Raw genomic sequence first — 21,413 nt, 5'->3', positions numbered from 1 at the left:
TACTTCTGTCATTGGAAAGACTAAAATGATCCATATTGAAATCAAAATAATCATTTTTTAATTTATTGAACAAAAAATAACAAATGAAATTAATAGTTAGTTGCAGCTTTATGAGTTTTCAGATTTTTCTTCCTGTTTTTCTTGCTAGTGCCTGCAACCCACTTTGCCTCTAGTGTAATGTGATAATCAGTGATTTGCCTCACAGTGTGGCAGCCTCTAAATTTTCTTTGTCTGTGAAGGTTTCTTCTTACTGTTGAATGGATCCGGATCTAAATATGGGGAGAGAGCAGTCATCTCAGTTCCTGTTCTCAATCTCACATCACACATCTGTATTGGGTTCTGGTACCACATGATCGGGCCTTCAGTATCCACCCTGGATCTGCTGGTTAAGACAGTATGTACCCTAGTTAGTACCACTTCAAGTGTTTTGGTCACAGCATTACCTCTAAGTTATAATCCTTTGATTTGCTCTAGAACTCCTCTGAAGAGTTAGTCTGGACTCGCCGAGGGACCCAGAATCCAGAGTGGATTCACGCACAAGTTACCATCAGCGTGAACAATAAAAAACAGGTAACTATAAGCACAACAAGATTTATGTTTGCATCTTTTAAAAATAAACTTGGACAAACAGTTCGGTGGTAGCACTTCATAAACATAACTTTGGCATTTCTGCACTGCAGTTTCTTGTTACTTATTGGCTGATGTATCTATAATTATAAACATATATAAGCTGTTAACTACTATTAATCAGTTTATCTGCATTTTGTTTACATAATTTCGTTCATTATGATCCCAGTTAGTTTAAGCGACACAACACAGAAACAGAAGCAATTTTACAGAAACACAAATATGCACACAAAGAAATAAACAACTTTCTAAAATACTTTCCTTTTAGTTTAACAAAAAATTAAATGCTGTATGTATTCCCCCTTCATCTACAGCTGATGTTCACTGGCCATCGAAACACCGACAGTAAAGGCTTCATTGCCATTGATGACATTACAGTGAGGGAGGGAGCCTGCAGTAATCAGAGTACGTTAACAGAGACCCACCATTGTCTGATGTTCACAGGAAGTAAAAACCAGAGGGATTATTACAAGCTCCTTTTTTAATACCATTTCAGAAGTGTGTGGGTTTGATTCCGGCTTGTGTGGCTTTGAGAACAGTGTCAGTCACAAGGGTAAATGGGTTCGCGAAAGAGGCACAAATTACGAGGTCGATCACACCTATGGAACTGAAAAAGGTGAGTAGAAAACAGTTGAGAACCCCTAATTATTGGAGCAGAGCAATCAAGGTGTCACCGCAGATAAATGAATGTTATAATGTCAGGTGAACCAATTGTAGTAAGTTTTCATGTCTTCATGTCTCTCAAAATGATTTTAATGAAACAATCAGGGAATGGAACATAACTCTTTGAAATTACAGGTTTCTTTGGGAAAACCTTGTGGTTACTGACTTCATAATAAACACACTGCAGCTTTTGATAGACGATTAATATCATAATTAAAGAGGAAAATTTTGAAACAGCTCTGTCTTTTTGCTGTAGGTTTCTTCATGACTGTGATGAAATCAAACTCTACACAGACTGAAGTGGCAGAGCTGCTCACACCTGAGTTAAGCCCTGCAGAGATATGCGTTCGCTTCTGGTGAGTCCCGTTCTGCCATTACACACATGCGCTGTTGTCTGGTGAAGATTTTAATGTTGGTTTATCTGCTGTATTCGTTCAGGTACTGGTTACCTGCTGGGTTTTCTAACGTCCTTTCCGTGCATGTGCTGCGGAGCGTAGGGCTGACTGATGCACTTTGGCAACGATCTGGTGCGCCCTCTTCAGGCTGGGAGGTGGCAGAGGTCCCTGTATCCTCCCCTGCAAAATTCCGTGTAAACCGTGTTGTTGTTTTTGTTTTGTGAGAGTTTTGAGAGTGTTCCCCTTCCTCACATCCTCTACCAATGAGCCTGTCTCTTTCACTGTGCGTCACTAAAATTCATGTAAAGCTTTCTGAAAGAAATGGTTCATGTCCTTCGCCAGGTGGTGTTCAAGGCAGACCATGTGCCAGGCACCAACTCGACAGTGAAATTAGATGATATTTCCATGAGGGATGGGGCCTGCAGTCCTGCAGGCAGCTGTGACTTTGAGTCCGGGCAGTGCACATGGGTCAACATCGCCATAGAAGATGGACATGACTGGGTGTTGGCCAATGGTGGCTTTCAGGGTCCACCGACAGACCACACCACTCAGACCCCACAGGGTATGATCTGGGGTATACCTCAGTATAATACGATAGAAGGTTGCATGAATATGCAACTGGAGTAGAAATCCCAATAGAACCATAGATCCCCATCATATATCACTGAGCACCATTAAACGACAGACAAACCAGCAAAGAGGTCTCTCTATTGTACAAAATCTCAGGAGTAAAATTAGTTACTTTGTTGGTCATTTTAAATTCATAATCACAGCGGGACGAACAGCTGGTTTTCCAGATTTAAAGCCTTAAAGCTGCATTGATCATTACTTTACATTAACAAAAGGTCAAATGACTCTGTAATAGTTGCATTACACATGGTAAGAGGCAGTGTTGTAGTTGAGTCACCAAACTTTGAGTCCAAGTCGAGTCCACTTCTGATCCGAGTCAAGTCCAGTCCAAATATATTATTGTATAATTTTTATGTAATATTGAACTTAACACAGATATTATCTTATGCCAAATTACTATGGTATATTGCATGAAATAAAATAAAAATCTGAGGGCTCAGCAGTTCATGCAGAAGTCCAAGTCAACAGTGCTCAAGTCCTTAAAATTAGGGCTCAAGTCGGACTCGTACTACAAGCCTGGTAAGAGGTCACTCTTGAGGAGCTGACAAACTTACAGAGGATTATTACCCAACTCTGCAGTTCCTCTCAGCTCTGTAGAACATTTTAGCACCTGTCAGCTTATTGTTTTGGTTTAACAGACAACTGTTTCACTGTGTTACTCCTGTTATCAGCCTTGTGTTTCACCAGTTTGTCAAAGGAGCAGAAACATGGCTGCAAATGATAATGTTGCCCATGACTGCTGGATGTGCAAATAAGCAATTTTTTTTTACATTCGCCAGCTTGTAAGGTGACAGTATTACAATATTCAAATAATTTGCTCAACAACTGCCAGTGTTGAAATCGATGATTAATCTGAGTCGCTGTAGCTGCTGTTTAACTAACATAGTCTGATATTTGTTAGCTTCGCTTTTTCCCATTATTTATGCCCTGTTGCTGACATTACCTTCTCGCGTAAACAGCTGAAGATTTCAAAGTCTTTAAACATGATCATCTTTCTTGAACCAACATTGGTCCTGCTACACTGAGAAGCATTCAGAAGTTGTTTCCATTCTTATTCTTGCTTTCAGGTTGGTTCTTGTTGAGCTCATCAGTGCACCAAAACCACAGCAGTCTTGCACAGGTACTGTCAGAGTGGATCCCCATGAAAGACAGCACATCCTGTCTCACCTTATGGTACCTCATGGACAGCAGGTCAGCAAAAGAAAATTGCCACCCACTGTCCTTTTCACACCACACAGTCTGTGACAGTGCAAGGGATGCACTTTATCCTGGTTATCCTGTTCAGTTTCCTCATTGACTTCCTCAGGAAGTGTGCAGAAATGTCATTTAGACGTGAATCACCTGCCCCACTTTGTGCAAGACTCAGAATATTCTGTGGCAGAGTTCATTCAAGATCTGTTCTATGAAAAGGACCAAAAAAATAATTTAACCTATCAAGAACCCCAAAATAGATTCCATGTAGAATATGAGATGCAATTTTTGTGTCAGTATAGCCCAAATTAAACAAGAAAAGGAGTAGTTAATGAATAACTGTCTCAGTGTTTACAACCAAACAATACCTTCCAGGATTTTTCTTTTGCAAAACTGTTGATTAAAGAAACTTGACTTCACAAATCACACAGAAACATGACACGTGTCTGTTGTTTGTCAGTGACTCGGGCACATTGAAAGTGTATGTGCGTTCAGGCCCATCTGAGGAGAATCTGGTGTTCAACAGTACCAGCAGTGGACGCAGCTGGACCAGGTTCTCTCAGAGTGTAGAGAGGAACAAACCTTTCCAGGTAACCCAAAACAGACTCAGTGGTAGAAATAATAATAAGATAATTAATGGATATTTTATCAATATTATTCACTGATTCCCTTGATGATCTCATTCTCAGCTGCTGATCGAAGCAGAGGCCAACAACAAAGGATTCATTGCTATTGATGACATCAGTGTCACACCAGGCCAGTGTCAGGGTACGGATAATGTGTTTTTTTTTTCCATAGTTAGTTATGTATAAGTGTATTTGTTGCAAATTGAATAAATAATTAAAGAAAGTGTTTTATTGTTCTTACAGTGAATGAAACGAGTTTGGGATTTGTGGGTTGTTCATTTGAAAATGGCACATGTGGCTGGGAGGACATCAGTGTTGGTCAGTGTCGGTGGGCAAGAGGAAGAAATGCTTCTGAAAACACTGGACCCTCTGTGGACCACACAGCAGGCACAGAACTGGGTGAGGCCACACACTAACCTATCTTATACCGCCTTTATTTCCAATAGGACAAGTATCTGCTTCTGATTTTCACAGAGCGCACTGACAAAGTAAACCGTCTCAGACTTTACTGATTCAGATCCGTGGCCCTTCTGTGGCACATTTTTACAATACAGACGGCAAAGTCAGAGCAAAGAGATTACTAACATTGTTGATGCTCCAATAGATTCATATTATCATCTGTATACTGTATACAAGTCTGCACTCCTTCCATTCACTGAATACTCAAATTATGCTTCATAGCTACAACCTACCAATGAGGGAAACAACAAGAGAACACTTTTACACATCTTTCAGCCTTTTTTCATGTCATACTTCATAAGATCATAAAAGATGTTTTTGGTGTTATAATGAGAAGTTTGTTTAAAGGGTGAAAGAAGCTGAATATGGAAGCGAGATTTCTCTTGTGTTTCCCCTTTTACGATATTTATGGTACCAACAGGCAGCGTTGGTAGTGTTAGCCACAGTTTCTGCATCTCTGTCCTCCTTGTTTTGTTCAGGCTTGGCTTTCCTTGTTTTTAATGCTTGTGTTAAACATGAAACCTGATGCTACTAGATAAACTGCCATGTCTACAGATATCATGATTTATTTTTTTTTAATTTGGCACCACCATATATCCCTATGTTGCCTAAACCTCTGAAATGGATATCAGAAAAGAGGTGAAGTCTGTGATTCATGTTGTTTCCCCACCAAAAATAATCAGCCTCCCAGAACACAAGAAAAACAACATAAAAGACATCTCATCATATACTGCATTTAGCTCGATTTCAATTAAAGATGAATGAGGTTTATTGTGTTTGCCCTCAACCCTTTCTTCATTATTTCTTCTGCCATGGTTTTTCTTCCAGGTTGGTACATGGCAGTGGAGTCTGTCCGAGGAGAACAAATGAGCCCTGCTGCTTTGCAGAGTCCCACCATGACACAGTCCAGCGCCTCCTGCACTCTACACTTCTACTACAACATGTACGGAGATGGTATGTTTTGCATAATATGTAGGTTTATGTGTGCAGCTGTTAAAACCACATGTTCCTGTGTCTTTAACTTAACTGTACATTGTGACAGACATAGAAGAGCTGAATGTGGTGTTAATGGAGGGCTCCAGGATCACCACACTGTGGTGGCTGTCCGGCAGCCATGACGATTTGTGGCACAGCGGTGAGGTTACGGTTGGTCGAGTACCTCAGGATTTCAACATCCTGTTCAAAGCCTCCAGAACCTTCACTAAGACCGGACACATTGCCATTGATGACATAGATTTCACAAACTGCACCCTGCCTGGTAGGCTACCTGTTCTTTCTGGACACTCCACCATATATGTGTTTTTTCTTTCCATCTGGCCCCTAATTTGAAATTGATTCACATCGATTAAATGTTTTTTTGCTTTGTTTTCGTCTCAGAGTCACAGCCCTTGTGTCCAGAGAATATGTTCACATGCAACAACACTGTGTGTGTGGAGCACAGCCAAGTGTGTGACTTCAGTGACGACTGTGGGGACTGGTCTGATGAGAACAACTGTGGTGGGATGTCACAAATATTGAACTGTTAAACATGTTAGAAATACTGAATGAAGTGGTACAGTAAATTCACAAGTCCCTGCGCACTGTACAGGTGCTCCCTGTGTACCTCCTCCTGTTGTGTACATTGTTTCATAGTTTCCCTTAAAGAGGTTAAGCGTTAAATACATTTTTATTTTTTAGAATTGGGTAAAATTAAAAAAAATTTTTAAATTGACAAGCATTAATAATGAAAAGTGTAAAAACCCTAACCATTCCTTTTAGTATTATTCCTGAATTGATTTGTGTACTTGTCTATTTTTTATAATAATTTCTGTAATTTTTCAAGCAGAAACATCAAATATCAACTGATTCCACCAATGTGAGAATTTGCTGCTTTTGCTCATCTATCATAGGAGCAAATTAAATTTCATTTGGTCGGTCAAACATTTCAAGACTTCACTTTGGGCTCTAGGAAATTTTGATTTATATGCCGCTCAATTAGTGATTGAAATACTCAATAATAAACTGCCCTACACATTGCCAGGTTGATGTTCTTGGTTAGCTGTTCATAACTCCTTCTCTCTCCCTTTTATCTAATAACATTAACAATGCAGAGACACAAGGTGTTGTGGAGCGCTGCAGCTTTGAACAAGGCCTGTGTTCCTGGGTGGAAAGTGATGTGGACACACCCAAAGCCGAGTGGACGCATCACAAAGGCCAGGAGGCCTGGCCCAAACACGGGCCTCCCAGGGATCACACCCAAAACTCTGCTGCAGGTATTAGACTTGGCCTTTAGGCAACTCTTGTGACTCTTGACTTTGAAAAAGCTGATTCACTAGATGGTTGATGTCCATCAATGAAAATCTTTTGTAATCAGTAATACTTCATTTTAATTTCAATTGCACTGTCTAATTTAATTGCACAGGTCACTATGTGATTCCTGGGACTAACCTGACAGAGAAAGGCCAGACGTCAGAGATTCTCTCTAAAACCTTATTACCCAGCTCTAACTGTGTTGTGAGTATACATCGTGAATGTACATGAAGCATTTTTATGAGGGAGAGGACTAAATGTGTGAAGGTTAATGTGGGTGCTTTAAGCTTTGTAGAAGTAATGTCGCAACAAGTTGGCAGCTGTAGGTCCATATGAGAGCAGCATTTTGAGCTAAAAGCTAACATGCCCATAATGACAGTGCTAACATACTGATTATTTGCAGGTAATGTTATCATGTCTCAGCACTTGTGTGTAGCATGTTTTGACACTGCAATTTTCCTTATTTGACAGTACATTAAAAACTTGATTTTGAAAATCTTGCAGTCATACGTTGCAGCATTGTGTTTGAATGTGACTTTTATCATGTCTAACTGCTGATTAACCCTTGTTTTCAAAGCATTTGTTTCTTTGTTTCTGTGTGTTACATCACTGTGATGACTCTTACTGTATCTGTGTAGATGAGATTTTTCTTCTTCAGCTTGGATGACGCCGCAGCCACACTGACAGCCCAGTCCAGGACGCTGCTGTCTGGTACTGGTGACACTGTGTTGTGGCTCAGAGAAAAGTCACAGAGTTACAGCTGGCAGAGAGCAGAGGTCACATTCTCCTCCTCAGACAACAGCAAGGTCAGTGAGGACACACACAGTTAATTAAATGACAGATGTGAGTTCAGTTCCAGTCATTTATGGAAATGTTCCCAAGTTGTTAACTCTGTCACATGAGAACACAAATGTGAAATGTGTTGCTCATTGTGATGAAAACAGAGACAACTATCACCCAACTCTGCAGCTAGAGAGTCTTAGCATCTTCCAGCTCATTGTTTTGTTTTTCCAGGCCAAAACTTTACTGTTTGTTTCACACCAAATTCACACGAATGCAGTTAGTGACTCGCTGGCACACACAGATGAATGTGCTGAGGAGTTAGTAGAGAACAGAAGTGGGAGTGGACTGGTGAACAAAATCACAAATTTGGCCTTTACTTTTCTTTGTCACTCCATTGTTGATGTGTTTAGACTCTGTGGTTTCATATTAAAAGGTAGCAACAAGGTCCAAATGTAAATTTTTCCTCCTCAGATTGTCTTCAGGTACAAGCGAGGTGATGGTCCCAGAGGACTCGTTGCGCTGGACGACATCTCTTTCTCCAGGGAGTGTGAATTTGACCCTGACAACAACGAACTGCCTGACACATCACCCACCTCAGCACCACCTACATCCTCTAACACACCCACGTCTCCAACCACACTCACAACCTTAACAACACCAAGCAACCCCTGTATGGTAAACTACCTGAAATAACAAGCTCATCGCTGCAAAAGCAATGCAATGAGGCATTAAGTCTTCAAGCCCTTTGAAAATGATCCTTTAGCTGCTTTTCTCTTTCTTTGGTGATGTAGGATGATGAGTTTTTCTGTTGGCGGTCATCTGGGAAAGTCTGCATTCAGGCAGCTTCACAGTGTGATTATCATCCAGACTGCCCTCAGGGGGAGGACGAGGACGGCTGTGGTGAGCTGCATCTTGCACTTACTGTATCCATCTGAAACAGGCTGTAGAGACCTGCAGTACGAACGCCTTTGACCGCACGCAGTACGGTCACACCTGCAGTACGAACGCCTTTGACCGCACGCAGTACGGTCACACCTGCAGTACGAACGCCTTTGACCACACTCAGTACGGTCACACCTGCAGTATGAACGCCTTTCAGATCTTGAAATAACAATCTTCCTTGGAGGATTCCTTAGAAGGCTTATGCTGAATCACTAGTTAACCTCAGAATGATGATTAGCCCTGCAACACAGTTTTGCTCACCCCAGTCTAATAGTCACATGAATACTGAGGCCACAATGTAGAATAAAAAATTCTCAAAATGAGTTTGGCTCATCAAATAAACTTCAGGCCTACTACGGAGTTGCTACTCAAAAGAAAAAGAAGAAATACAGTCGTTCCTAATTTTTGCGGTGCAGACTCAATAAAAAAAGGGGGTTCTAGAGCGTATGTTCTTAGAACTATAAAAAGGTTCCTTTGTTCTGCAAACGCCTTAAGTTGCACCAAGCAGAGATCCCCTGCATCTGATAGAGAACTGACAGAGTAGTTGTATCTCTTCAAACATGGAAACTATCCAATTTTGAGTGTTATACTGTATGCAGCATGAGTGTACATAATATCTCTAAAGTCAAAAACAGACACAACGGTTGACAGAACACTTGTTTTACATTTCATTTTGTAAACATGTTGTTACAGTATTGAATAACTGTGGTAAATTTCACACAGAGTTCTTAGACTCGTTTTCTATGCTGATTAAAAGTCTCAAAAAGAAGAGTTTATTTTAACACTTTGTCAGAAAAACACATGACGCACGGCGCGTTATTCACCTCCTGTTCTGCCCAGCTGTATTACTCACACGTTGCTTTATGTCAGGTCTGTGCTCATTCGAGAGTAACCAGTGCCAGTGGACTGATACCGGCGATGGACAGAGCAGGTGGCAGAGACAGAAAGCCAGCAACATCACCAAACCGCCCACCGATCACACTACAGGCACAGGTGACTTTAGTGGCTTTTGACCGGTTGAATAGTTTGACTTTTTTGGACCAAAAGAGAACATGAAGTCTTCATAACATAACATACGCTCTTCCCTCAGTTTAAATCAGCTTGTTTCAGAGTTGACTGTTTTCCATCATTGTCAGGCTACTACATGACAGTGAATTTCAGTCAGGGGTCAGCACAGAGTGAGGCCCGACTCCAGAGTCCCCCACTCCCCCCCTCATCCCCCTACTGCCAGATTCAGTAAGTGAGCTCCATGACATCCATGTCCCTGTTTCTCTCGTCTCTGTAAGATATTTGTTTTGATACAGAGTTGAATATTGAAAGTATGAATTGCTCAACGTGTGCCCCACCTCCTCTGTCTTTCTACCATGCAACTCTCTTCCCAATCCAACACTCTCCCCTTCTTCCTTCCTTCTTTCCTAAACGCAGGTTTCACTTCCACATCAGTGCAGAGAGTGCTGGGTCACTCAGAGTGCTTATGCAGCAAGCTGAGGGGAGTGAAGCAATCCTGTGGTCACGCAGTCACAACACTGTCTCCCACTGGACCCCGGAGTATTTGCCTATAGGCCTGCATCAGCGGCCTTATAAGGTGTACGCTCGAGTAAACTGCTTAACAGTTGAACACTTACATTTTAATCCTAATGAAAAGAACCTGCAGATATGTGACGCATACAACAAGATATGAAAAGGAGTCTAGAAACAGTATGATTGAGCTTGTGGTGATTTGTCCTTCACTCTGTCACCTGGTATATTCACAATGAACAGAGATCTCCTATTTCAGCATACGTTTGAAAGTACTTATATGTACAATATAAACTGTACTGCAATACAGCCTGCCTTCATGAAGGTTTTAATGTTCAGTTTTTTTTCAGACTGTTTCACAGGGGCATTAATTCAATTTTATGATCATTTTGACAGTTTTTCTTATATTTAACACACATCATTTATATCGACGAGGAGAGACTGAACATTCAAAACACCACTCACTGTGGTGAGTGGTGAACTACAGCCTCTAAAATGTCCTTACAGCACCTCTCTAAAACATTTTCACCAAAACTGAACCATATAACTTTCAGGAAGGGTTGTTTCAGTTTCAGTTTTTTGATGGATTTAATCAACGTACAGCATTTTGACAATATCGCTGTCACAGACTAGCTTGGAGCACATGACTTAAAAGGGTGACACGCCATTTTCAAAGGTTAAGCCAAGTAATTTAACAAAGTAAAATAGGTAAAGCAAAGGCGTAACAAAGCAGAAAGGGATTATAAGATGTGAATATGAGTAGTTTCAGTAGTGCATGAGTGTGAGGGAGGTGTGCAGTGATTGGAAATTGCATCTTTTGCACAACACATCCATGTACAGGAAGTTTGAAGTGCAGTAAGAGCAATTCATGTTTCCTTTGCTGCTGAGGACACTAATTCATCAAAAGCGTGGATGTAATCATTTCTTGTCTTAGGTTTGGTTCAGTGGCAGGAATAAAGTGACTCAGATGGACGCTGCTGCTGGAGATTACGTTGTTGCTGTAGATGATATCTCCTTCCTGAACTGTGAAAATTCCTACCAACCGCCAAGTAAAAAGGCTTTTCATATGTGTGAATTTATTGGGAAAGAGTATTTGGGATTTGGGAGATTTGGCTAATTCTGACATTCCCTCTCCCTCCTCAGCTTTGTCTGCGTGTGGCTGTTCTTTTGAAGACGGTCTGTGTGTTTGGATGCTGGGGGCTGAAGATAAGCTGGTCTGGCTCAGCAGGTCTGGTCCCACTGAAACCCCTAACACTGGGCCTGCAGGAGACCACACTACTGGAAAAGGTCACTTTTATTCTAGACTTTAGCTGTCTCCTCAAACATGATACAAGTAACTTAGTCATGGATCACTTTTTTTAATTGAATATGTGTTGTTGCTGCTTTGTAGTAAGCTGCTGTTGAACAGTAGCCACTGTGGCCACACAAGTGACCATTAGTGGTAACTTTGTGCAAGTGGAGAGGAGCCATAAAGACAGAAAACATGTCTCGATAATGTCAATGGCATTTGTATGGGGTCATAGAAAGTGTATTGAGCACTCGTTGTACATTGAACATTTTATTTATTATAAAAGTTATTCAAAAATCGACAATGTGAAATTATCGGCAACATTAGCCAGCCTTTGACAGAACAAAACAGTTACTTAACAAAAATATTCTGTTCTCTGGACTTTATTCTGTGAAACACTTGATAGTTACACCTCTAGATAGTCTTCAAATGCTCATAGATTTCAGCAAACTGTAACAAAGGGTTGCGAGTGCACATTTCTTCATCTTTAGGAGCCAAAAGCCAGAATAGTTTAGAACTACTGTTTTTGCTGTTTAACAGGGAAATACCTCTATATCAAGAGTTCCCCGACAAGTGTAAAGGGAAGTATGGCCCAGCTGAAGTCTCCACTGCTGCCACCTGCTGGTGAAAACGGATACTGTTTCACATTTTGGCACCACATGTTTGGAGCTACTGTGGGTTCCTTGAGGATGCTTCTGCAAACAGCAGATCCCTTGAAGAAAACAATGGTAAAACATGCATGAAATTAGTTTAGGTTGTTGTATGTTGTTTAACCCGGAAAGGAGAAGTCAGAGGTTGGAGAAGGCCACATTTTTTTTGTCAATAAATGTGCTTGAGTCTGTATACATTACTTCCCTTTATTACAGTGTTAGAAAAACGACTTTGAGGTTGGTTGAGAAATATCTTGGACCTTTCCCACTGTGTTTTCTCTCTGTGTTATATACTTTTACCACAGTTGTGAAATGCTGATTGCAAAATGGCATTAATGGCATTGTATACCGAGTGCAAGCTGCACAATTTTGGCGCATGTTGCAAAAACTTTACATCCTCATTGTGACGAGTGAATCAGCCTCCTGTCTTTCCTGTAGGTGTGGCAAAAATCGGGAAATCAAGGGGATGAGTGGCAGTTGGTGCAGATCCATGTGACTTTGCAGATTGTCCACCAAGTCATACTGGAGGCTACAGTGGGAGGGGAGGCAGGAGACATAGCTGTCGATGACATCTCCCTCACAAGTGGACCGTGTCCCGCCTCTGGTAATAAGACTGAAATGAGAGAAAATTGCAGAAAAGGAAATTGGGTATTTAACATCTTTAATGTCTTCAACATTCAACATTGTAGTGCTATGTTGACCATTTTAAAGTGATTCAGTATTTAATAGTTTTCCAAGTAAATAAATGAGCAGAATAAACAGAAATATAGAGAGCTTCTGTCTGTCCCAAGTGAATCATATCCTCTCAGCAACATTTTCCTCCTTTTAAAGAGCAATAAAATGAAAGAAATGTTGTAGATCTACCACAAACCACAAATGAATTCATCGTAGCAGCATGTACTGTCTGTGCAGATGTATTGTTGTGGTATAGAGACCTCTTAGCTGTGAAGAACACATCAACAGTCGTACCTTTGCACTGGCTGGGATTTTCCAGACGCCTGTTAGTTTTCATGAGATTTTATGGGTCCTCAAAGAGAATAGGAAAACAAAGTCAAAAATGTCCGCTCTTTGTTTACTTTCATACTCCACCCTGAGCTTTGAGTTACCATTTTAAAACGTTTCCAATATGTTTACACGCTTTTCATAATGCTTTCTAAAACCTTTTTTTTTTTTAAGATTTGTGTGACTTTGAGGAGGGGAGCTGTAACTGGCAGCAGCAGACCACCGATGACTTCGACTGGATCAGACAGTCGGGCTCCACCCTCAACCCCAACACTGGACCAGTGGGCGACCACACCACCAACACACCTATGGGCCATTACTACTTCCTGTCTTCTTCTTCTACCGACCGCGCCGGACAGACAGCTAAAATGTCTTCACCTCTGTACCCTGCAGGTGAGACGGTCGCCTGTGTCTTCTTCACTGCGTCTCAGAACAAACAAATATTAACCTTAAATCACTGTGTTTGTCACATTATATGATAACATCATGTTGCTGTTGACTGACTCTGATTTGGTTCTGCTCTTGTTTCACCATAACACTGTATGGCAACAAGTAGATTGAGAATAAGATCTTACATTTAAAGTTCAGGAATTTCATTTGAAGACCTCTGATTTAAGACATTTCAATCCAATGTGAGCAACAAGTTGGACTCAGCAGTTTCAAAATCTCACCCATGTTAAGTATCTCCTTTCTCTGCCTTTTAGTTTATTTGAAATACTGTGTATAAATTACATGCTGACTGTCTTCAGTGGTAGAGGAAGTATTCAGATCCTTTACCTAAGAAAGAATACTTCACTCTAACAATACTCTATTACAAGTAAACTCCTGCATTAAAATTGTACTTAAAAAAAAGTCCGTTTTGCCCGATCAAGAATCCAAACCTCAAAATTTTTAGTTTACTGTAATTTAGGACAAGGGAAAGCAGCAAATCCTCACTTTTGAGAAGTGAAGGAAAAGGTTAGTATTTTTACATGAAACGTTAATTATCTGGACGTCCAAGCAGTCTAAAGTCTAGAGTTGTGCTGCTGTCTTGCTGATAATCCCCTTGGTCATGAATTAAATGTGATTCACATTTAATCTGATTCTCTCTCCCCTGTGGCCCTTCAGGCAAAGGAGCTTGTGTGCAGCTGTGGTATCACATGTATGGCAAAGGAATGGGGATTCTGAACGTCTACCAGCAGAGCGAAGACGAGAAGCAAGCTCTGATTTTCTCTCAGACAGGAGACCAGGGCCGGCTGTGGAGGTTCGCTCAGGCTTCACTTCTGCCTCGGGTTCAGCCTTACAGGGTGAGTAAATGATTCACCCAAAACAGCTTGGTCATACTAAGTACTTCTGGGAAACATACGTGAATAGTGGTGGGAGGTAGTTTTTAAGATCTTATGACACTCATCCTTTTGCTTCAGACAGTTTCGTTCCTAAAATGCTACTCTAACTGCAGAGAAAACAAGGATGAGGTAGTAAGCTAGCTGACGAAACTGAGCGAACACAAGAGAGGACACAAAATATATGGTCTATTTTGAAATAAGTCTTATATTCATTTTTTTAAATAAATGTATTAATCAGGTGTGTTCTGATTTATGCTCAAATTTGACAAACTCAGCAGGTACAGACTTGTGAAACCCAGTGGTCATGGGCGCCACCCTTATGGCGGGAACAGAGTGGTCCGTTTTAAACAACACTTCCGTACATTTCACGCGAAAGCTATATTCACTCGTTTCTTTGCAGATTAACTGCCAAAAAGTATGTAAATTAGTTTAAGTTAGTGCCATCTCAACCAGATGTCACATTAAAGTGCTTCTTACATGTTAATGCTTCAACAATTGTGACACAAGTTAGATTTCCATTGTTGTTGTTTTCATTCCAAACTCTTTTCAAGATTTTAAACTATCTGTTAATATTTGCACGGTTTCCACCAATACTTTATGCTTTGTGTTTCAGATCGTGGTGGAAGGTGTGAAGTCCGGCCCCACTCAGGAGGGAGACATGGCTTTTGATGATGTTCAGCTGACAGACGCTCAGTGTCCTCCTCCTGGACATTGTGACTTTGAGACCAACATGTGTAGCTGGAGCAACGTCGGAGAAGTTGACCAGGAGGATTGGCTCCGTGGGAGAGGAGCTTCCCCAAATCCCAACACTGCACCCAGTGTTGATCACACCACCAACTCAACACATGGTAATAAATTGTATTTTATCATAAGGTGCAGTTAAAACCACCAGCAACTCTGACCGGATTTGTAAATAGTAGCAGGTCAGAAAAGTACATGTTTGTAGCTTTAGTGCAGCATAGCAGGTAGACATATTAGTTTGAAGTGATGTTGACCCCATGAACTTATGACAAAAATCTTGTCTTGTTATTTGTGAGTGATCTTGCCATGTTTCTGCCAGGTTACTATGTGTATGTGGACAGCTCAGTGGGTGAGTGGGGAGAAACGTCCTTCCTGATCAGCGATGTGTTCCAGCCGTCCACTAGAGGTCACTGTCTGACATTCTGGTACCACATGTACGGCAGCCATGTTGGGACTCTCAGAGTTTATGTGAATGACAGGTGACTAACTATTAAAGTCTGAGGAGTAGCGACCTTAAACAACAGCTGAACTCTTACATGATTTGCAGTACTTCAGTTTAAATTTGTGCTGTCCTGTCTCATAGAAAAATGCATACTGGTGGCAACGAAGAAGGGACTCTGAAGTGGACTGAGACAGGAAACAAGGGAGACAAGTGGCAGGAGGCCAGAGTGCCTATTAAACACGAAGAAGCCTTCTGGGTAATAATGTTAGATTTCATCAGATTAAAGCTGCCCATAAAATCTAAATACAGCAGCTATTTATATAGGAGCAAGGGTCAGTGACATAAAACACTTTTTAAAGAATATAGTGATAACCTTTATTAACACACTAATCAATAACAATGATGTGTGCCCATGTGTCTTCTGAGTTTTCTGATTGTCTTTTTTTGTCACAGTTTGTATTTGTGTATCAAAGGGGGATGAATACAGGTGGGGACGTTGCGCTCGATGACATCACAGTCCTCCCTGGCGGCTGCTACTCAGAACCTCCCATTGACCCTCCAGATAATGAAAATGGTAACCCGCAACCCTCCTTAGCCATTTCAACAGAGCATACAATCATTCTTTAGCTGTGCATAGGGTTTTTTTTTATTATTAATTGAAAAGAAATAAAATATAAATTATCCAGAAATGATTAACCTCTGCTTAGATATTTGTGTAAACAACTATTTATATAAAGTATTTGGAACAGATATGGATTTAACTACACTTTATCACTAAGATTGTTGTCTGCATTATTGAAAAAGGTGATCTTTCATTTTTTTCTTTTGTTCAACAAGTCAGTAAAGTACTGGGACACACCTCTTTATTATTGAATTCAGGTGTGGTATGGGGCTGCTTTTCAGAGGTTGGGCTCGGCCCCTTACCTCCAGTGAAGGGAAATGAGCCAGGGCCTTTTTGTCCAACATCAGTGTCAGATCTCACAAATGCTCTGCTGCATGAAGGGGCAAAAATTCCTACAGAAGCACCCCAAAATCTTGTGGAAAACCTTCCCAGAAGAGTGGAAGCTGTTATAGCTGCAAAGCTTTCTGTGTATTTAGAACGAGATGTCATTAAAGTCCCGGTTGTTGCAATGGTCGGGTGTCTCAATACTTTTGTCTATATAGTGTGTGTGTCAGGCTTGGGATACACAGTCAGTATTTAATTGGATAAATTCATTGTTCATTTTAGTCTTTTCATAGGAATCAATGAAAAAAAGAATACCATCAGTCTTCATCAGTGTAAGAGGATGTTAATATTGAAACAATGTAATTAGTTAATTCCTTATACAAATGCTTTAAACTTAAGGTTTTAGCCTTGGTGCAGGTGTGATGCATAGTGTACAAAAATTCAATACACATACAAAAAAATACAAAAATCCATGTTAGAAAGCAGATTATGTCAAATATCGTGCTCTCATTAGGTGTCTCTGTGTCTGCAGACATGTTGTCCATTGGTCTGGCTGTTGGTCTGACTCTGCTGGCTGGAGTCATCATCTCCATCTTCCTCTGTTGGATGAACAGGAAGCGTAGTACAATGTACAATGTTGTTTAAATACATAACTAATCAAAGTAATCTACACAAGGACACGGAAGATGCTGATTTATCTTGTCTGCTCGTGTGTCTTAGGAATCAACAGACAATTTTGAATAACGATGCAGTTGACCAGAATGCTGCATTTGATCTCTTTGACTGCAAAATATATGTAAGTAAGCAGGATTTGGTACCCTAACATCTTGTTTAGTCTTCACAGACTTCAGGGTGATTAAAAAAATATTTATTCCTTTTCTCCTAGGGCACTCAACATGGAACTGAATCTGACCTTTCCTTCTTCAACAACCTATATGATCCGACGCCCCATGTAATCGATGGCCCCATGGCTTCATCTGATACTTAATCCAGATTAAAAGCTACAGTGAAATAAATCAACTATAACCAATGTGTAAATGATGCCTGTGCTTTTGCTGATGTTTGATTTTAAACCTGTTATTTAGAAGATGAATGTATTGTAAGTCTATAGATTCCACCACTGCCAACAGTGTGAGCGGACTAAACCATCTGTACCTTTTTTGGGGGGGTTCATGAGACCTGAGAAGCAGTTCTGTTTTACATACAAGAAATTGTGTGTCAGTCTATTTATTTAACTAACGCTAACAGTTAACTTACTAATGCAAGTAATTTTGAATTCGAAATAGTCAATAAAAATAAACAACTAATTCCAGCATGGCGCCCTTGTAGTTTAAATCCAGTATTCTCCTCAGTACAACGCCCTTGCGACTCTTATTTGTTTTAGTAGTATTTGTTTTTAGTAGCTGTAGGCTACTAAAAACAAATACATCTTAATTCCCCAAACGTTTTTTCCTTTCAGTAAAGCGCCAAGAGACAGACAAACACACCCATACAAACAGAGAAAAGGCAGACATTGCCTTAGGCTTGAAAGGCCGTCTCAGATAGGTGAGGCATGTTGCACTGGCTGCACTGAGTGAGCCAATCGCGTCGCTCGTAACTGAACACATAGAGTGCTCGTGCTCCAGGAAGCGTGAGAGAGGGAACGCTGCTCGGAAAGAACAATGGGAGTGGAAGTTGAGACCATAAAACCTGGAGACGGTAAGGATTTTATCGTTAAAATGAGTCCCTAATAAGTACATATTTCCTTCGTAGAATATATTCCTCTTTAATCGGCGTTTTGCCGTTTTAGGAAGGACTTTTCCGCGGAGAGGAGCGAATGTCACCGTGCACTACGTGGGTAAGACATTTCATTTCAGACCGGTCAAAGGTTCACTTAATCCACCCTATTTATTCTTAAATAGAAATCCTCTTAAAAAACTCTAGTTTAAATACAATTCTAAATAAATTATGTGGTTTCACATGTTGGGAGATAAGAGTAGTATTCGCTTTCATGACGTGAGATAAATGAGAGGATCGATGTCGCTCTTGTCTGTGCGATAAAATGAAACCACACAGCCAGAACATGCTTAGCTTAGCCTAGCCTAGGCTAGCCTACCTTAGCTTAGCTTAGTTTGGCACAGCACAAAGACTGGAAATGGAGGCGAGCAGCTAACCTGGCTAAATCCAGTGTTAACGACATCTGTTTACATTCACCCGTTATGCCGACCAATAAAGACTTTGTATCTCATTGGTCCAAATCGTGCAAAAGTGTGCACATCCGAATTCGTCAAGCTAGCGCTTTCATCTTATTCACAGTGTTTGTGCTAAGATAAATTAAGCCAATCGTTGAATGGTTGTAGCTTCATATTGAACGTATGGATGGTAAGGTGGTATCCCCATGGTACTTCGTTGTGCACACTGGCTAATGTGTTTAAAACTCAGTTACATACTTTGAAGTGCTGCAAAAACACGAAACAGAATTTAGAGAAATTATGTTTTTGAAAAGTGCTAACAAGTTGTTTTTGTTGTTGAACAGGTACGCTGACAAATGGACATAAGTTCGACTCCTCCAGGGACCGGGGAGCTCCCTTCAAGTTCAGACTTGGACAGGGTGAAGTGATTCGTGCTTGGGATGAGGGTGTAGCTCAGGTATGGAGCTTTTTCTTCATGATTTTGTTGCCTTAGTTTGGCATGAGAGGCTTGAAATTTGTTCACATTTGCAAAGTGGGCGCAGGAGTTTAAAGGGTGTAAGCATTTACCAAGCAGGGACAGTCTGATAAATGATTGATATTTAGTGTAGGGACATATAGGATCCAGTAGTTTTTGACCCATGCTAGGATGAAAATATCTTGCCATTTATTATATTGATGGTGGCTTTAAAAAGAAAAAAAAATTCTTGTGAGTCCTCCAGATTTCTGAGGTGCATTACTAAATCACTGGGAACAAGCAGATTAGTCATTAACTATTGAAACCATATTTTTAAATTTGCCCTTCATCTCTTCCACAGATGAGTGTTGGCCAGGTGGCAAGGTTGACCTGCTCACCGGACTATGCGTATGGCGATAGAGGATTCCCACCCGTCATCCCAGGAAATTCCACCCTCATCTTTGAAGTGGAGCTGATCAGTTGCTGAGTGCTTAAGTTGAAGATTCCCTTTCCTCATTCCACCCACGTCTTCGGCACAAATAATGGTTAAATTAAAGGTGCTGTCAGTAGCATTTATAAACATGAATAAATCATTGTAGAAAAATGATGATATCTTGGTATGATTGAGACTAATGACAAATACACAAGAACCATACTAATGCCAGCAGTATTGTTGGTGCTAAGATGACACTCGGATCTGAAAAATTTAAAGAAATAGTGTGGCGTATTGGTGAATATGCTTATGCTTCCACAATTTGTGTTGCCTACATTTTAACATTTGTCTTATAAATATTTGACTTAGGCCTGCGGCTGTTAGAAGGCACATCAGAATTAAATAAGAGCAAATGACATGGGAACGTTAGAAAGACTAGTGTGCTGTTTTTGTCATCTGTGCCACAAAGCACTTATGAATTGCCACCAAATTTGAATCAGTGGCACTAAATCTGGGGTTGACTTATAATTTGTTCTTAAAAATAGTGTGGTAAAGATTATCAATGTCCTAAATGCACATGAAACACCTTTAAATGAAGAACTTATTTGTGTTCTATAACCTAAATGTATCCCTTCATTTGATGCATTGAGTTGAAAGCTTGAAACTTTGACATGATGTAAGGAAACTCTCCATATGTTTGCAAACAGTGGCTTATGTTTTAATTTCCCACCACTCCTTGTGTTGCCGGGGACAGATTTTTTTTGTCCCATCCCTTTTCATTTACTCTTGGGTCTTTGTATTGTAGTTAAAGGCCTCAAGTGCCCTTGTTTTCTGGCATAATGTTTTCTTTGTTGTGCCATCCTTTAGGAATTGTCTTACCTGTGGGTATTGCATTCTTACATTAAAAGAAGTATACAATGTTCATGCTTCATTCATTGATGATTTAGACTTGTGTCAGAGCAATTGTGATTGCAGCTAAACATGTCATGACATTTGTTTAGAGTCAGTCCTTGAACAAATCTCTAAATACAAATCCTTTGTATTCTGATATTTATCTATCTTTAGAATAGACTTTATTAATTCCAGGCACTACTACAGCTTTTAGGTCTTTGGTATTATGTGATCCTGGCAGACTCGTGTTTGCTTGAGGGATTAACCTCTTTAGGTTTTTGTTGAGTTTTGACACAATGTTGTCAAACTGGATTTTTCTCTGTGGGCTAGGGTTTAGTTTGCAATCATCTGCATAAGTTAAATAATAAAGCAGATTTTTTTTCTTCAGGTAAAAAGTTATGCATCTGAAATTTTACTCAAGTGCCCAGAAGTAAAAACGCTCAATGTGGAAAATTGGCCCATGTTTCTGTTACACTATTGTATAACTATGAATGACATCAGTATAATATCAGTGGATTGTTATTACTCACACACTAGTGTGTAAGCAGCATTTTGCTATCGTAGCCATGTTGGAGCCATTTCATATAAAGCTGAAATTAATGATTCTTTTTATGTAGTCATCTCCTAATTATTTTCTCAATTTATTAAATATATAAGCATTCTCAATGTACAGATCTTACTTACTGTAATCATGCTAAATTTTTACAATTGACCAGCTTCATCTCTCTGTCCTGCACTTCAGGAGTTTAAAATGTCTAATTTCATTTTTTGCACTGTATGGGTTATTGTGATTGTGGCCACCTAGTGGGAAAAATTAATATTACATCAGGGACATAAACTGCTGCCTTCACTTGCTCCTGGTAATCTTCATTTACGACAGCATATTCAGAGTTTAAGGTGTGACATACAGTCTAAAGATCATACTAGTCTTTGGGCCACTCCTGTTT

General features: G+C 40.3%; 2 protein-coding genes across 4 annotated transcripts in view; both read left to right on the top strand.

Annotated features, from left to right (window-relative positions):
* si:ch211-106h4.4 (MAM and LDL-receptor class A domain-containing protein 1) overlaps positions 1-17,558 on the top strand; it is a 77,733-nt gene extending 60,175 nt beyond the window's left edge. Inside the window, exons 16-50 of one of the 3 annotated variants that reach the window (XM_046409235.1) lie at positions 240-394; positions 475-570; positions 942-1,032; positions 1,124-1,243; positions 1,547-1,646; positions 1,729-1,849; positions 2,028-2,247; positions 3,383-3,506; positions 3,967-4,096; positions 4,196-4,274; positions 4,376-4,531; positions 5,420-5,545; positions 5,634-5,849; positions 5,969-6,088; positions 6,682-6,843; positions 6,993-7,084; positions 7,519-7,686; positions 8,135-8,338; positions 8,455-8,563; positions 9,476-9,598; positions 9,742-9,841; positions 10,031-10,190; positions 11,058-11,172; positions 11,267-11,410; positions 11,952-12,139; positions 12,500-12,665; positions 13,238-13,456; positions 14,171-14,349; positions 15,002-15,236; positions 15,449-15,608; positions 15,713-15,827; positions 16,025-16,145; positions 17,050-17,146; positions 17,238-17,313; positions 17,404-17,558. In XM_046409235.1, coding sequence (XP_046265191.1) covers positions 240-394; positions 475-570; positions 942-1,032; positions 1,124-1,243; positions 1,547-1,646; positions 1,729-1,849; positions 2,028-2,247; positions 3,383-3,506; positions 3,967-4,096; positions 4,196-4,274; positions 4,376-4,531; positions 5,420-5,545; positions 5,634-5,849; positions 5,969-6,088; positions 6,682-6,843; positions 6,993-7,084; positions 7,519-7,686; positions 8,135-8,338; positions 8,455-8,563; positions 9,476-9,598; positions 9,742-9,841; positions 10,031-10,190; positions 11,058-11,172; positions 11,267-11,410; positions 11,952-12,139; positions 12,500-12,665; positions 13,238-13,456; positions 14,171-14,349; positions 15,002-15,236; positions 15,449-15,608; positions 15,713-15,827; positions 16,025-16,145; positions 17,050-17,146; positions 17,238-17,313; positions 17,404-17,505 — 4,889 coding nt within the window. In that variant the 3' untranslated portion in view covers positions 17,506-17,558. Of the gene's footprint in view, positions 1-239; positions 395-474; positions 571-941; positions 1,033-1,123; positions 1,244-1,546; positions 1,647-1,728; positions 1,880-2,027; positions 2,248-3,382; positions 3,507-3,966; positions 4,097-4,195; positions 4,275-4,375; positions 4,532-5,419; positions 5,546-5,633; positions 5,850-5,968; positions 6,089-6,681; positions 6,844-6,992; positions 7,085-7,518; positions 7,687-8,134; positions 8,339-8,454; positions 8,564-9,475; positions 9,599-9,741; positions 9,842-10,030; positions 10,191-11,057; positions 11,173-11,266; positions 11,411-11,951; positions 12,140-12,499; positions 12,710-13,237; positions 13,457-14,170; positions 14,350-15,001; positions 15,237-15,448; positions 15,609-15,712; positions 15,828-16,024; positions 16,146-17,049; positions 17,147-17,237; positions 17,314-17,403 lie in introns of those variants that run through there. The other 2 variants (XM_046409234.1, XR_006845102.1) reach the window with 2 other exon arrangements.
* Positions 17,559-18,070: 512 nt separating this feature from the next.
* LOC124069798 (FK506-binding protein 1-like) lies at positions 18,071-20,495 on the top strand. Its single transcript, XM_046409242.1, has 4 exons — positions 18,071-18,215; positions 18,307-18,354; positions 19,033-19,145; positions 19,504-20,495. The coding sequence occupies exons 1-4, from the start codon at positions 18,179-18,181 to the stop codon at positions 19,627-19,629; spliced, it is 324 nt and encodes a 107-aa protein (XP_046265198.1). The 5' UTR covers positions 18,071-18,178; the 3' UTR covers positions 19,630-20,495.
* Positions 20,496-21,413: the final 918 nt, after the last annotated feature.

Source organism: Scatophagus argus, chromosome 13 (assembly GCF_020382885.2).
Source record: "Scatophagus argus isolate fScaArg1 chromosome 13, fScaArg1.pri, whole genome shotgun sequence".
NCBI classification, from domain to species: domain Eukaryota; kingdom Metazoa; phylum Chordata; class Actinopteri; family Scatophagidae; genus Scatophagus; species Scatophagus argus.
This window is presented reverse-complemented; position numbering and strand designations above follow the sequence as displayed.